The sequence below is a fragment of the Equus caballus genome, chromosome 3, assembly GCF_041296265.1.
Source record: "Equus caballus isolate H_3958 breed thoroughbred chromosome 3, TB-T2T, whole genome shotgun sequence".
Taxonomy (NCBI): Eukaryota; Metazoa; Chordata; class Mammalia; order Perissodactyla; family Equidae; genus Equus; species Equus caballus.
Genome location: NC_091686.1, coordinates 66,015,069 through 66,031,475, shown reverse-complemented (window position 1 = coordinate 66,031,475; position 16,407 = coordinate 66,015,069). Strand labels below are relative to the sequence as shown.

At 39.9% G+C, this 16,407-nt stretch overlaps 1 protein-coding gene across 1 annotated transcript; it reads right to left on the bottom strand.

Annotated features, from left to right (window-relative positions):
* Nucleotides 1–11,208: 11,208 nt before the first annotated feature.
* Nucleotides 11,209–15,059, bottom strand: CXCL9 (C-X-C motif chemokine ligand 9). The gene is made up of 4 exons (NM_001130078.1): nt 14,996–15,059; nt 13,752–13,878; nt 12,418–12,502; nt 11,209–11,313 (listed from the first exon to the last, which is right to left on the bottom strand). The coding sequence occupies exons 1-4, from the start codon at nt 15,057–15,059 to the stop codon at nt 11,209–11,211; spliced, it is 381 nt and encodes a 126-aa protein (NP_001123550.1).
* Nucleotides 15,060–16,407: the final 1,348 nt, after the last annotated feature.

The following is a 16,407-nucleotide window of genomic DNA, read 5'->3' as shown; positions in this document are numbered from 1 at the left end:
TTGTGTTTAAATCCATCCATATTGTTATGCATATCAAGAGTTCATCCCATTTATTCTTGTGTAGTATTTCATCATCTGGTTATACTACAATTTGTTTATCCGTTCACCTGTTGTTGAATATTTGGATTGCTTCTAATTTTTGGCTATCCCTATTCGTATTCTTTATGTGGACATATGTTTTCACTTCTCTTGGTAAATGCCTGGGAGTGGAGTGGCTGGATCATATGATAGGTTTATATTTAACCTTTTAAGAAACTGCCAGTCAGTCTTTTGCTTTCACCATTCCACTAAAACTGTTTTCATCAAGATCACCAATCACCTTGATGTTGCTAAGTCCGATGATCAGCCTTCATTCTTCATGTTACCTGCAGCATTGGTTACAGTTGGTCTCTCCCTCCTTCTGGAAACATGCCTGGTAATTGGCCTTTTACTGATCTCTCTGCTTCTTCCCTTGTCCTGCTATTGTGTATTTTCTTGTAGTGGTGGTCAGAAGGATCCTTAAATGAATCAGGTTACTCCTCCAGCTTCCCTGCTCATTCAGATTTAAAGCTAAAGTCCTTCAGTGACATCAAACGCCATACATAATCTGACGCCACGTTACCTCTCTGGAGTCCTCTCCCATCACGCTCCCCTTGGTCCATTCTATCCCAGGCAAAATAACCTCCTCAATGTCTTCAATGTGTCAAGCCTCAGGGCCTTCACAGTTGCTGTTTCCTCTGACCTAAGCACCACAAGTCTTGCTCTCTCACTTTCCTTGGGTCCCTGCTCAAGTGACATCTTATCAGGGGGCCTTCCCTGACCTCCCCTCCTGCTTTCCACCCCACACCCACTTCTCCTGCTTTAATTTTCTCCATAGCCCTTATAAGCCTCTGGCATAGTATTTATTCACCAGCTTAATTGCTCGTCTGTCTTTCTGCAGTAGAACGTGGGTTTAATGAGGACTTTGTTTTGTTCCCTGCTCTATCCTCCACACTTGGAGCACACACGACACAAACAGGTAATCAGTTAATATTTGTTGAATGAAGGGACATTTTCTAGTCTCTTCCACTTCTTCAATTGTGTGATTTTTAAAGTAAAAACTTAAAATATCTTAGACATCCACAGGTGAAATTTACCTCAAATCAGTAAGTGACTAATATATGAATTCTAGTTATTGTTTCTCTCATTAGAAACCAGCGATATTGACTGTGTTCAGAAAAGCCAGGCATGTGTGAGTCGTTTGCTAATTAAAACATTGTTTTTAACAACTATTAGAGTAGCCACTGGAGGGAGCACTTGCTTTTCTTTTTAACAAGAAAATTACACCGTTTGACAAAATGACCACGTAAGAAGTCGACAGGAAAGTTCTTTTCAAGGCTAATTTAATTTTTCATTATTCTTTATCTCTCCCGCCCCCCCCCCCACCCCCCGCCCAGCTTTATTGTGAGTTTTGCCCACAATCCCACCTATCCTTTCCTCCTTGTGGACAGTGAGAACTATTGGCTCTGCCTTTGGACAAATCGACCCCAGGCTCAAGAGGGAGTAGTTCCACCATCCTTTTTGGATTTTTTTCTCTTAAATCACAACAGTCAAGTTTTTAAGGTCAAAATGTTTCTCAAGAACCATCTAATGGTTTTTATTTTTTATGTCTTTATACTTAAAACCTCAAAGGATGATAACATTTCAGATTGCTTTGAAAGATCTTCAGTGATTTTGTCAATCTAGAGGAGAAGACCAGTTTCTTTGAAGATAGACCACTGCACATTGTATCAATAGTTAATCTCATAATGGGTAACAGAAGCAAAGGCTTGCTCTCATCCTTTTGCTAGATTTCTTGAGTATGCCAGATGAACCTGATGCAATACCTTATATTGTAAGATCTGCTGTTACTGTTGGATTGATTCAAACTACATAAAGACTATTAATGTGGCTGAGTTTGGATGCTCATGATTTTCATCGTTGTAGGAACCCATTAGGAAAATTCCCAGCACTGGACTCAAGATCTTCTAATACCACTATATAATTTTTCCATCTCATAGGAAATATAATAGGCTATGGCTAGTATTTTTTATTTTTAAGCAAGGTATATAAGGATTTTGAGGTGCATTTTCAGAAGACAAGTTACAATAAGGGGAGAGAACATGTAATGTATATAAGTTCCCTATTTCTTTCTTTGCTTATAAATCACGTTGGCTTGCTTTTTTTGTTTCTATAAGTTATTAGGAAGAAAATTGTTCCGCTGTAACTCAAATGATATGAAAGTTGTGGTGAGATGTCTTCGAGGATCCACAAACTCAAGGATTTTATTTATTTCAGGAAATAAATAAAAGTGGTGAGAATACCTCTCTCTCCTCCCCTGGAATGTTCTCCTGGTTAGATCCTCAGGGACTCAGTTACAAAAGGAATAGCACCCCCTGTTGTCTGCCCCCAACCTGAGGGACCCACATGGGGGTAACTGGACAACTGGAGAATCTCACCTTCAGACGGAGGAATGGAACTATGTGGGAACTACCTGGACATTAGTTGGCATTGCATTTGATAGGGAATAAACAAAGAATGAAACCTTTTGGAGTATTCTAATTTCCATCTCACTGTTATCAAAATAATCTAAGACCGGAGAAGTGGCCTTCTCACATTTTGGCAGTCCCAAACTAGTTCCCTATGGCAGTTTATTTTAAAATAGAAACATATTTAAAGGAGTACAGGGAATATCATTGTAAAAGGTGGTCAGGTTAAGCCATCAGATATCCATTAAGCAAAAACCATGGTGTATAGGATGGAACAGTGAAAGGGGATAGTGTTTTGAGAGAAACTTCAGAGATCATAGTCTCTTGTGCTTCAGTTTGCAGATGAGGAAACTGCTACTCAGAAGTATGAGACTTGTCAAGGCTACTCAGCCAATGAGTGACAGGACCAGAAATATCTTCCAGTCTCTTGATTTCCAGGATCCTGGTTGTACTTCTATCTGTAAGGTTTCTCCCAGTGTTAAAAGTCTGTGTTTGGGGCTATAGGAGAGAATAATAAAGATAACAGCAGCTAATACTTATTGATCAAAATAAAAAGTGTATGTAACCTACGTCGCTTGGGTTCTCCAGGAAGCAGGCCCTGAGACAGAATCAGAAGTGCAAGAGGTTTATTGGAGGTAAGTTTATAAAAATAAAAGTGGGAGGAAGCAGAATTGGGCAGACACTGCCTCAGACTATGAAGCAGATCTGATAAAGTCTTAGTCAACCCAATGGGTAACTCCAAACTAAAGATTGCCCAGCAGGGAGTCCCGCATTGGGCAGAAATGACCAGGCTTTAGTATTCCTTCTAGACTCAGTCAGAGGCTGCTGGCTGCCCAGTAAGAACGTGGCCTCAGCTTGAAACCTAAGGTAAGTCCAAGGTGCTGTAGCTGGAGGCTGTCAGCTGACTGCCCTCCTTGCAGCTGAACAGCAAGTTCTTTGTTGAAGGGTGATCCAAGCAGCACACCTCCATGGCTCCCACATAACCCAAGTGGCCCCAAAGTTCTCTAGCCTTCTGGAGTCATCTTCATATCCAAATAAAGTGACTTAAGTCTCTATCCTATCAATTATGAGAGATCCAAAACCTTTCCCAATATTTCCAGAGAGTCCCAGGAAGGCTTGAATTTAAAACCAAATGTTACACAGCAGTGTTTTAAAGCTGATCATCCCAACGCTGGAAATTTCTCACTGGTCTTCTTTACCTTTACTCCAGCCTGTTGTCACTTTTACAATCCCCTCTCCCGTCTCCCCCTACTGCCTCTCTTTTTGCTGTTCCAGGATTCCCAACACCCTCCCTAGCTGCCAGAGATAATTCCTATTTCCTTATTATTCAGAGAAATGTAGCTCACGTTTAACTTCCAGTCCATAAAAACTCCGACGCGTCTGGCCTGAATCAAAGGCTCCAAACTAGAGATATCTGCCTCGAGGTAAATTCTGCTACTTTTAACATTGTAGAAATGATTGCTGACATTTCTCTTTTTAAGTAAAAAAAGTTTTTCCTGTTTTATGGCTTATTTTGACTTTTCTCCTCCCACACTTAGAGATTTTGATGTTTACTTCCTCTCTCCAGAGAAAGTTCAGGTTGTCTACTCCTATGTTAAGGAAAGCTAATGATAGCTGGCTGGGCCTACTTGTTCCCACACTCTACACAGAAGGCAGAGGCCGAGGCCTGGTTCCCTGCAGATGGAGATATCCACAACTCTTTATTTCTTTCTTTTTAAGCAAAACAAATTCTTTATGAAAACTGTCAACTTGAAACAGTATAATGAAATACTACATGTAAAGGGTTTCTTTATTTGTATAGCAAACTTTTAAAGAACACAAATAGTTACATATAATTTGACACCTTTCCCTCTCATCTTTTATCAATTTGGCCCGGTTCATAATCTTATCCACACACTTAGATTTAATTGCTCCTTTGTAACTGACTGACTTCTTTAAAATGTAGCATCAAAAACCCTCCTGGGAACTTTACACTAACTTGGTATCAAAATGCCTCAAGTGACCTCTTGGTCTGGTGACTACTACCAAGGAGCTAATTAACTCCTTGTCAGTAAGGAAGGTTGCTTGTTTTCCCTTCTCACTTAATTTCCTCTTCTCTGTATACAGGCCAAAAAAGAAAGTGACAGTATTCTAAAGTACCTGAGATTGCAATCTCTCTCTTTATCTTCCTTTCTAATAAGAAAGCAACTTTCCATTTTCCCAGGAGGGATAAAGAAATCTCAAATAGCTTTCTCCCAATTAAACTGACTGAAAGATCACTCGTCTTTAAGTTCAAAAGTACAGTTTAAAGATTAAACATCTTTACTGATTTCTTTACTGGTTGCTCTAATATAAACTTTGAATACAGACTGCTTTCTGGTATAGCAAAATAATTTAAGTTTTAAATCAGAGAACAATTCTTAATGGTTAAAGTCACTTTACGACAGGGCAGTCACAGGGGGAGGATTTCAGTGTCACCAGGAACATTCTGGAATGGAGTCATGGAAAAACAAGACTTGAATCCTGTAGAGGTGGGAGTCAGATAGATGGTGGGGGGCATTGAAGGGAGCAGTGAATAAGAGAACATGAGCAAAGCTGAAGGTGGAAGTGAGCATGGTATGTTTAGAGGATTGTGGTAAGCGTAGCTGTGATTGACTGGAAAAGGCCTGTGTCAACCGAAATAAAGAGTTTAGGTGATATTAGTGAAGGAGTTTGTTTAATAATCAGCGTGAGGGGTTTGAATCCTGGGAAAACAGTGCAACAGAGCGCTCTGATGGAACTGCTGCGAGGTGTGTCAGTTTAAGTGCAGCTTGTATCTCTTTCAGAAAACAGTGCATGTGCAGGGAAGAGGAAAAGGAAAAAAGCTTACTACTAGATTTCATACATGTTAAAAAAAGGGATAGAATACATCTGGGCTTTTCTCTAGATTAACATAAACAAAATTCTTTGGTTATACATTAAACAAGTTCAGAGATGCTGATGTTATCAATGTGTGGAGGGAGGCAAGGACCTGGGTCATTAATTATTCTCTCAATCTCTAAGAAATGCAGCTGGAAAATGTAAGGGCGAGCTACCCTTTATCTTTTCCTGTTGTGGCTCTGTCCAGCTGGCCTTTTCAGTCATGAGATGTGGGGGCTGCAAGGTCATCTTGACACAGGCTGAAGATGGCCTACACAGCTGCTTCACAGGACAGCATGGATTTTATTGTACTGACTTAAAGCCTATGCACTTTGCTTGCCAGATTTATCTGTTAGACCAGAGTTTGTGTGTGGGGGGGGATCCCAAAAATCTGTCCACACTTGGAAGAAAATTTAGGGTGAAGCATAAGTCAATCAACCAGAAAATACATACTCTATGCTTCCTAAGTGCCAGGCACTGCTATAGGCACTATGGATGCAGTAGTGAAGAGGACAAAGTTTTCTGCAGTCAAGAAACTTAATGTTTGTGGTGGGGTGGAGGACAGGGAATAACTATATAAACCTTTTTAAAAGATTATTTCAGGTTGTGATGAAGTTTGATTGATTTATCTGACTGTGATAAAAGAGAATGAAACTGACTATCGTCACCAGATTTTTTAAATTGTGTGCCCTTCTAGGTACAATTAGAACAGGCATCTCCCATGTGTATGTTTTATTCCTTTGTTAGTTTACATCTGCATTGTTAGTATTATTTTCCATATGAATTTCTTTCTTTCTTTTTTTTTTTTTGAGGAAGATTAGCCCTGAGCTAACATCTGCTGCTAATCCTCCTCTTTTTGTTAGGGAAGACTGGCCCTGAGCTCACATCCGTGCCCATCTTCCTCTACTCTTTGTATGTGGGACGCCTACCACAGCATGGCTTGCCAAGCGGTGCCATGTCTGCATCCGGGATCCAAACCGGTGAACCCTGGGCCGCCGAAGTGGTACGTGTGCACTTTTAACCGCTGTGCCACCGGGCCGGCCTCTTCCATATGAATTTCTTAGTAGGAATCTTTTAAAGCCACTTGGCCATTTTGTGAAGTTTGGGTTTGTTAGCACTCTATTTTATAATCCTCATAATCCTGGTTCTAGTTTAGAGTTAGTCAAAGAGGACAGTACCCACATAAGTGACAATCCATTGTTGCAATGTGCATAAAGCGACTGGCTCAACGAGGGCACGTGTCAATCTCTCCTAGTTGTGGAATTCCCACTTTTTCCGCAAGAAATCAGCATGTGACATATGACCACCTGACAAATGTATCAAGTGAAGCTGCCAGTCTCAATTGCTGGGTTCAGATTTATAGTAAGTTTCCAGTCCTTTTTTCATACTTCTAGACAAAAAAATGTTTAAATACTCTCACTTCATCCACCCCATAGGGTGCACACACTCCACTTTGAAAAGCAGTACAATTGAGAGGGTCTGGGGCGAGGATGGCTATTTCACTAAGGGTGACAAGGGAATGAGATTCTGTGACATTTAAGCTGAAACTCAAATGACGAGGCAGGAACAGCCATGCACAGAACAGTGCTTCAGGCCCAGGTGTATCAGCTAGGGAAGCAGAGCCACTCTGAATGTGATGGGAATAAAGGATTTACCATAGGAATCAGATCTGACACAGATGAGACAGGATCTCAGAATGTAAAAGTCTGGGGGGGACAGTCAAGGGATTGGAGAAAGATTCACTGACCAATCCTACAGAAGTACTGGTACAGTCGGACAAGTCAGAGTTTGTGAGAAAATCCAAGAAGTCAAGCCCATCCAGCTACCAAATTGGAACTGCTAGTGGCCTATGGGAAGCTGTTTCTGTGTAACTACTGCCTCTGTGGGTCCACTTCCAAGTACCTGATGAAAGGCCTGGGAGCACTGGTGGTCACGAAACCAGCAGTCATGAAGATGAGGTGAATGCGCAAGAGAGCAAGGGCAAGATGGGCTTCACTGGATATCACTGTGTCTGTCGCTATATCTAATCAAGAGTAATGGCCATTCCTTCACTTCTGCCTTCCAACTCTCACACAAGTGTCTCTTTGGCTAACTCTAATCTAGACCTACATAGGCAGAGGATTCTGGGAAACAGAGTTCCCAGCTTAACCAAGCTGATATAGCACAACCCAGCACAGCAGGGAACAGCATATGCAAAGATCCTGAAAAGGAAATGAACTCTGTGTGTTTGAGAGACAGAAAGAAGGTGAGGCTGAGGCTCAATAAGTGAGGGGGAGGGTGAAGGCAACATGGTCACAGAAGCAGGCAGAACCCAACTCATACAGGTCTTGGTAGGTCTTGGTATGTTTGACTTAATTCTTTTGTTTTGTTTTGTTTTGTTTTGTTTTTTGAGGAAGATTAGCCCTGAGCTAACTGCTGCCAATCCTCCTCTTTTTGCTGAGGAAGACTGGCCCTGAGCTAACATCCATGCCCATCTTCCTCTACTTTATATGTGGGACACCTACCACAGCATGGCTTGCCAAGCAGTGCCATGTCCTCACCCTCGATCCAAACCGGTGAACCCCGGGCTGCTGAAGCGGAACGTGCGCACTTAACCACTGCGCCACCGGACTGGCCCGTTTGACTTAATTCTAAATTACAGGATTTTAAGCGAGGCGGTAGTATTCTGTGAGTTATGCTATGAAAGATCATTCTGGCTGTCATGAATGGGAGGGAAGCAAGGGAAAAGTTGAGAAAAAGAGGCAGCAGGGAAAATAGGAGGCCATTGAGATAAGCCTAGGAAAGAAACAATGATGGCCTGGACTATGAATAAAAATGTAGATATAGAGAACTGGTCAGACAAGCTTTTGGTCTTATTTCTCCAACATATTTTTTCAGTCCTGGAAACATCTGTCCGGTTATGAGATGTGGAACACTCTCTGCTGCGAGGAAGGTGCCGCAGAGGTAAGTGGTCAGGGAGGGTTGGGACTGACACTGAGTACTTTCTATGCACCAAGATCCATGCTAGGCCTGTTTCTCACAATAATCCTGAATGAAGAAACTGGTGCACAGGGACGTTAAATAGTATACTTGAACCAAGGTCACACAGCTATAAGTGGTGGGCTTCTGATCTTAACCAGGTACGGCAGAATCCAGAATCTTTGCTGTTTCCACAGCATCCTGCTGTTTCTTAGGTTAAGGTTCTTGTGGGTAGTCATGTCCATCAGCAGCAGCTGCTTCCTGCCCAAACGTCACACCTGTCTGGCCTCTCAAGGGTACCTCAAAGGTACAAGACTGATATTCTCCAGCTTCTTACAGACTCCACACTGCATAATACTTCCAGCCCAAGTTTCCTGGACTCTTAAATAACTTATCCTATGTTTAGGTCCCCACTATAACTACTTGAGGCTTTATAATATTTAAACATATATACTTTTAGGATATGGAAAACAGGACATTTTTGGTTTCCTGGGTGTCTATCTCATTGGAATAGCATTATCCTTCAGGATTAGGAAAAAAGTTGCATTCCACATAACTCTTACAAATCAATGTTGTTATAAGGCATTGTTGTCATATTTTCCATAGAAGTTTTTTCTGTCCCCAAAGAGCCCCTTAAAGGGCTTCCATGTCTTTATCTCAATTACACCTTATCTAGGATGAGAGCAAATGAATAAGGACATGTGAGAATTACTGTTAAACATGTAATAGTTGAGGTGCATGTTCAAGATGTTAAAAAAATCAAGATTTATTTTCTGATAAATGGTCCATTTATTGATACTATTGTTTTTTAACAAAGAAAATATTTCAAAGTACAAAGTATATATGTTAATACTTTTTTCAACTTAATTATTTGCTTAGAGAGTATACATGTATATATAAATGCTGAGTGATTATCATGTATATATATACGTCATACTTAGTCAAAACATGTGGTCTTTGGTTATTAGTTATATACAGTCCAATTTTCCTGTGAGATGCATAGTAACTGGGTCACAGACTCTCCAATTATGAAACATTTAGATATTTTAGGGGAGTTACATGGAAGGAGCTGAAGAGCTTTATGAGAAGATCTTGTTTGGTGGGATTATCACTGGGCAGCACTGAAAATCATCTGCAATGTAAGAAGTGACAAAATTTGGGAAAGTAGGTCTAACTTTAAATTCTGGCCAAAGACATCCTCTCCTACACAATTCACTGCACCTCCTCTTTCAGGGGGTTTCCAAGCCCCGCTGAGGCTAACTGGGCACCAACCAGGCCTCCACTACCAGGATGTGCTACTCCACACCCCCTTTCTTCATGAGAGCTGATGTGGTAATCAATAATCATAATACTTTATAGACTCTGAAACAAGTTAAACTAACAATGAAATTCATATCTACCTAAAATGAGTTTTCAAAAGGATCTTGGTGTCTTTCTTGTTAGATCATAGAAAACTGAGGCTTGTCAGGAATGGTACTGAAGGAATTTTTGAGGGAAAAGGTTGGACACTGGTTGGTCTCTAAAGCCCCTTCGCATTGTAAGATTCTATGATTCTAGGAATCCTGTATATTTTATGAAAACAGTTAACAATATCCACAAATGTTTAAGTATTTCTTGGGAGAGGTCAAGTTAACATCCTGCCATAATAAGTCATAGATGTTGCATCACCCCTGGTCCCTGCAGTGACAAAGGCCTGAAGACAATGAGTCAAAGAGCTTACCAGGGGTTAGACAATATGGAGTAGCCAGTAAATAGCCAGCTCCTGCTCTGAGGAGATGGTCTGGTTGCCCGCCTATCTCTAACAACTGCAATTAAGAAATTATTCAGAACCTAGTTCCATAGTCTATTAGGAATTGTGGCAGATTCATGGAAACAAACTGTGGCTCCTGCCCTCAAGGAGCTGACAATTTAGTTGGAGAGACAGAATAAAGACACAAAAAATAATTAGAAAACAATTAAATGCTCACCTGTGTGGTATGGAACACAAGTGAAATAGGAATTTTAAGATAATCCAAGTATCCAAAAGGTTTTATTTAAGAGGCAGTATTAAACTGAGCCTTGAAGACTGGATCAAGTGAGGATGAGTGGGGAGATGGTGGCGTTCCTGTGGGGTGTTGGGGAAAGAGTGAGAAAGGAGTAGACCCAGGTGAATGAGAGCACGATCAGGGTAGTAGAAGAGGCAGGCATTGAACTGTGGTAGGACAATGAGGAACTGGCTGGACTGAAGCAGAGGGGAACAAGAAGAAACAAAGTGGTCAGCCTGGGCAGGCAAGATGGAGTCGCACGGCCTCAAAAGATAGACAGAAGGTTCTGAAAGCCAAGTGCTAGTGTTCTCCAGTGGTGGTCCCCTGAAACAACCGGCATAGGTCTCTCGGATACATTGTATGGGAGCCCTCTAGACTGATTCAAATACAGACGCTGATGGCCATGGCAGCTTGGTGAGGTCCAGCTCGATTCCGAGCTGCTTGGCTTACCAGCATGCTGACAGGCTGGGGCTTGCTGACATGTGCCTCAGAATACTCTCTGGGGACTGCAGTCTGTGGCCTGGGGAGCCTAGGGCTGCTTTCCCAGGCAGCTGTTGTGTGTGGGATGTGGCTGTGTGGGCACTTGTCTAGATGTGGGCGTTACTAAGATTGTGGTCTTAAGCATGATGAAATTCAGTTGGTTGGAGTCAGAAAAACAAAGACAAACTATAGCCTCTAACAATTCTTAACATTTGGATTTTAAAAGCACTTTCTAGCTTTAATTATAATTTCATAATAAAGCTTTAAATGTTCTAGTCAAATCCACAGGCTTATGTATTAAGATGGCATCCCTCTTTGAAATTATGTCAGTATAATTAAAAAGAATCTGTTCAACAGAAAATACTTGTTGGTAAAGGGGTGGCTTATGTAGCCTTCTTTTGACGAGGACGTTGCCATTTTTTAACTTTGGGAAATTTCTTGGTTTTCTGATGTTTTTTCCCTTTCTTCTGCTTTTTCTTTTGGCTGACCTGTGAGGAGAGGAAAAAAAGGGGTAATGTTTCTTTATCTTACCATTTTTCCTTCCTTATATTATAATTGGACTCTCCAGACCGTACAGGTCTCAAAAACTGTTTAAAGTTGCCTCACTCTCAAAGGGGCTCCTTTTGATTCTCTCAACTTCATTCACTTTGAGAAGGAGGCAACAGCCTTCTAATGGGTCTTCTTTTGTCCATTCTCCTGGTTTATTACAACCCTCACTCCAACCTTGCTTATGACCCACCTGTCCCAATTACAACCATCCGAGGTTGATACTGTTATCATGCACTTTTTACACAAAAAGAGACTGAGGCTTGGAGAGGGTGACTTGCCCAAAGTTGCACAGCTAATATGTGGCAGAGCACTGTCTGTGAGATTCCAGAAGCCAGGCTCCCAACTACATATTCTGTGGCCCTCTTCAAACTTCACTCCTTAGCATGTCATACAGGATTCTTCGCACTTTGTCCTCGTCTGCTTTTCTACCTCAATCCCTTCACTCCTTCCACACAAACTCCAGCCACATCACTTGAGGTTCCCTGAACACAGCAAGCTCTCTCATAATTCTACTCTTTTTTCCATGCTGTCCTTACCCTCCTGGTAAACTACTTAGCCTTCAAGACCCAAATTATGTGGCACCCAATATGAAAAGACTTCCTTAAACCTTTCTCCCTGCTCCTCCCTCCAGCAAAGTTAATTACTCCTATGATCTTCAAGATTCTTGTACGTTTCTTTATTTTATATTTCTCACATTGTACTATAATTAATTGTTAGCATATTTGCTACAGCAGGAAGGGACTATATCTTATTACCTTTCTATCCTACAGGTCAACCATTCAATTCAATACATATTTACTGTATTAAACAAGAAAGACAAGCTCCATACCCTCACGGAACACAGATTCTAGTGGGGGAGATACCCAACTGATACTATATGCAAGAATACAATTATACCTCAAGGGGATGACAACATTCTAGGAAAAACATAGGAGCATAATAATATGAATGAAAACTGTATCCTTAAAAGAACTACATAGAGACTTTGTCTTCCACAGTTAATTTCTAAAAGAAAGAAAATTTTCTTTCTCCTTTTCACCAACCTGTTTCTCCCACTCTTTAATTAATTCTTTCACTTCTGCTGAATCTGGGTTTAGACATGTTTGGTCTCCATTCTTCATTGTAGCACTGCCAAGGAAACAGCAATGAGACTTTTTTTTTTGACTTTCAATAATTTAAATGCTTCGTCTTACCCCCAGAATTCAAGTCCCCAACTAGAATGTATTTGTGTCAACACTATAAGCATCTGAGACTTCCAGTCTTTTTCCTGCCTTTTAATTTTCTAAGTGAGTGAGGGGACTTAGATAAATTTCTAGGATAGCCTATAACCCCAATTTTGAAAAATCCAAAAGGTATATGCAATGGGAGAAACTTATGTCTAAGGATATTTGTTTTGTTGTGTGAAAATCGTTATTTATGCTTAAGTGGAGAAGCAAAACAGAAAGTTGTCAATATATCTCCTTTTCTTTTGCATAAACAATGAAAATAAGCATGAATCTTGCTAAATTTTCTAATGAAACTACTTAAAACATAATAAAATGTTTTCCTAAGACAAGATTAACAGAGTGGTTGAATTTTTATAAATTACTTACAGTTGAATTCCAGGAATAATGTAAAGATTTTTTTGTATATATCATCCTTGATTTAGGTTTCAAAAGACTTGAAATATGCATATTCTTTAACCTAGCAATTCTAATCTTACAAAAGGAATTATTAAGAGGAATTAGAGAGACAATATTGCCACAATAGCAGTTCAATTTCAATAGAAAAATTGGAAGTAACCTACATTTAGGCATAGTTCATTAGATTATGGTACATCCATATGATGAAATACAATTTGGCTATTAAAAATGACATTACTAGAAAAAAAGGTGTTATTACAGAAGATTTACTGACATGAGAAAATGTTCATGATATAGTGTTAATGAAAACGATTATAAAACAGTATGTAATGTAAGACTTTATCTTTGTGTATCTATATTGCGTATATAAATATATGTATATATATCTTGTGTCTATATATGTACACACAAAGCAAATGAGACAGATTTGGAAAACTATATACCAAGGGCTTAACAGTATTTGTCGCTGGATGGTAGGATTATAAATGATTTTTATTTTCTTCTTTTGGATTATCTGCATTAAACATTTTCTACAATAAACATATATTACTTTGGTAATATATCATCTTTGCTTCCTAATCTCTACCAGAAATTCCTTGTCTTTTAGAAGAAAAGAAAGAAGTACCAGATTTATGGAGGGGCAGCCATCTGAACTTTAAGTGTCTGTATGGGCAAGCGTACTGAGGGTAATATTCACACTAAATTTAACGTTCCTGCCAATACGGTGCATGTGACTTGGATAAGTTTTTACTTACATGATTTCAGTTGTCTCACAAGAAGGGCTTGGAGCAAACTGTTTAAGGTCCTTTAACAGTTTTGGGCGGATCGTCCCTTGGCTGGTCTTGATGCAGGAACAGCGTCCCTTCCTCATTACTGGAGCTCCTAAGGGAAAGAGAAAAAAAAGAACACACTGATTTAACGTAATGTCTCAATTTAGGTGATCCATCAAAATGATACATTTGACTTAGACTATCATTTACTGAGTGTCTGTTAATCATTACCACAAACTTTTGAAGTTGGTATTATCTCCATTTTACAGATGAAGCCAAGGTTCAGAGAAGTTAAGTAAAGAACAAAGTCATTCAGCTTTTAGGGAGCAGGTGCAGGGTTTCAGTGCAGGTCTCTTTGAGTTCAAAGGCATTGCTCTTAACTACCATACCTTACAACCTTAGGAAAAGACATTTTCACAATATCTAATAAATGCCTATGACAGCTCAGACACACAGATACCTAATTCATGTGTGCTATGCGGACCGCAGTTTCTTAAGCAACTCCTAAAGCCATTTATTATCCGACCTCAGTGGAATAGAGTTGTTGTTGGTTTGGAGAGAGAGCTCCACTTATAATAACCAATTACCACCACCATCCTCATGCTCCCCACTGCCCTGCTTTTCAATAGTGCTTTAAATTTTTAAAAACTCTTTAAAATACATGATCTTCATTCCTTAATTCTTTTATTCATTCAACATATATTTACTCAGTGCTTACTATATGCCATGCATTGTGTGGTAGGTAGAAAAAGCATAACTATAAAAATCTCCATTTTACAGCTGAGGAAACTGAAGTCTAGAAAAGTTCACTAATTTGCCCAGGGTAACAAAGGTAGTTAGTAAACAGATTAGGGACAACCTCTCTGATTATCAGATCCTTAATTGGTTAACCACAGACATACTTATCAAGAAACAACACATCAGGGTGACAAAAATAGTTTAGGAGACAGAGTTTTTCATCTTATTATCACCCAGTTCAACACATGTTTATTGAACACTTCCTACATGCCAGCAACTGACACACCTAGACCAAGAAGTCTGTGTTTGTCTTGGCAGGTCCAAGATATGAACTTTGGATAATCGATCACGTCACCGAGAAGCTTTTATGAGTGACTCACATCACATTCCAATGCATACAAAGCAATCACATTTACTGAGCAAATCAAGAGGCTTTTATAGTGATTGATATCTCTGACTTAATTAACCTGATATAACTCAGAGGCCCTTACCTTGAACTCCAATCAGAGTCAGGAAGATGATACCCAAAACGAAAGGAACACCACTTTTCTTCATAGTGGTAGAATGGAGTTTCTCTGAGTCACTCCTGTATTGGATTTCACGCCTGAGAAATTTTTTAGAGAACATGCTCTTGGAAATCACATTTATTTAGGAAGTCCATTTCCCTCCTAAACTCTGATTGGCTGGTGTTCTTAGCTGATCTAGCTAAACTGACCACAAACTTAATTGTGCTGGGGGAAATCCTACTCTCAGATCCAAGGGAATTTCTGCATACTTCATTTCAATTTCACATAAATGGGTGGTTTATAGTAAGAGATGTGAAACCAGCATCACTGTCAGCCTTTAGCACACTTACAGCTGTTTACCTGGGTGAAGAATAGGTTATATAATGAATATAATAATATCATACAACAAGGGTTGGAGATATGCTTTCCAGATGGGAACTATTAAGTCCAGATAAGTAATATACTTTTCAAATTTCCTCACTATTTATAAAATATCCTCCTGTATAACACATGGTTACATTTATCTTTTCTTTCTTTTTTGAGGAAGATTAGCCCAGAGCTAACATCTGCTGCCAATCTTCCTCTTTTTTTTTTTTGCTGAGGAAGACTGGCCCTGAGCTAACATCCATGCCCATGTGGGATGCCTACCACAGCATGGCTTGCCAAGCAGTGCCATGTCTGCACCTGGGATCTGAACCGGTGAACCCCAGGCCACCGAAGCGGAACATGTGAACTTAACTGCTGTGCCGCTGGGCTGGCCCCTACATTTATCTTTTCCTTTTTTAAAAAATTTTTTAATTTTAATTTTAATTAAATTTTTTTTGAGGAAGATCAGCCCTTAGCTAACATCTGCTGCCAATCCTCCTCTTTTTGCTGCGGAAGACTGGCCCTGAGCTAACATGGTGCCCATCTTCCTCCACTTTATATGTGGGATGCCTACCGCAGCATGGCTTTCCAAGCGGTGCCATGTCCGCACCCGGGATCTGAACTGGAGAATCCTAGGCCTCCAAAGTGGAATGTGCACACTTAACCACTGCACCACTGGGCTGGCCCCTACATTTATCTTTTCTTATATTGCCTACTCAACAATCTTAAACAATCAAAATAAATTAAAAAGCATCTTAATTTCCTCAGTTTTCTACTGTAGTAAGCTCATTTTGTTTTTTATACCATTGATACTACCGTTCATTATTTTTTTTAATGGTTAGATTAGTTAGAATAAGGAATCAGTTGAAAATAGACAAATGGGACTACGTCACACTTAAAAACTTCTACGCATCAAAGAAAACAATCTACAGAGTGAAAAAGCAACCTACAAAACAAGAGAAAATAATTGCAAATCATTTATCTAATAAGGAGTTAATAGCCAGAATATATAAGTAACCTCTGCAACACAA

What these genes read in the sequence shown, in the direction of transcription:
- CXCL9 (NM_001130078.1), bottom strand. Translation starts at nt 15,059, where the DNA reads ATGAAGAAAAGTGGTGTTCCTTTCGTTTTGGGTATCATCTTCCTGACT. An exon ending in GACTCTGATTGGAGTTCAAG is followed by an intron (nt 13,879 to 14,995) that starts GTAAGGGCCTCT and finishes TCTTTCCCTTAG; the next exon opens with GAGCTCCAGTAATGAGGAAG. An exon ending in TTAAAGAGTGGGAGAAACAG is followed by an intron (nt 11,314 to 12,417) that starts GTTGGTGAAAAG and finishes CTCTCCTCACAG; the next exon opens with GTCAGCCAAAAGAAAAAGCA.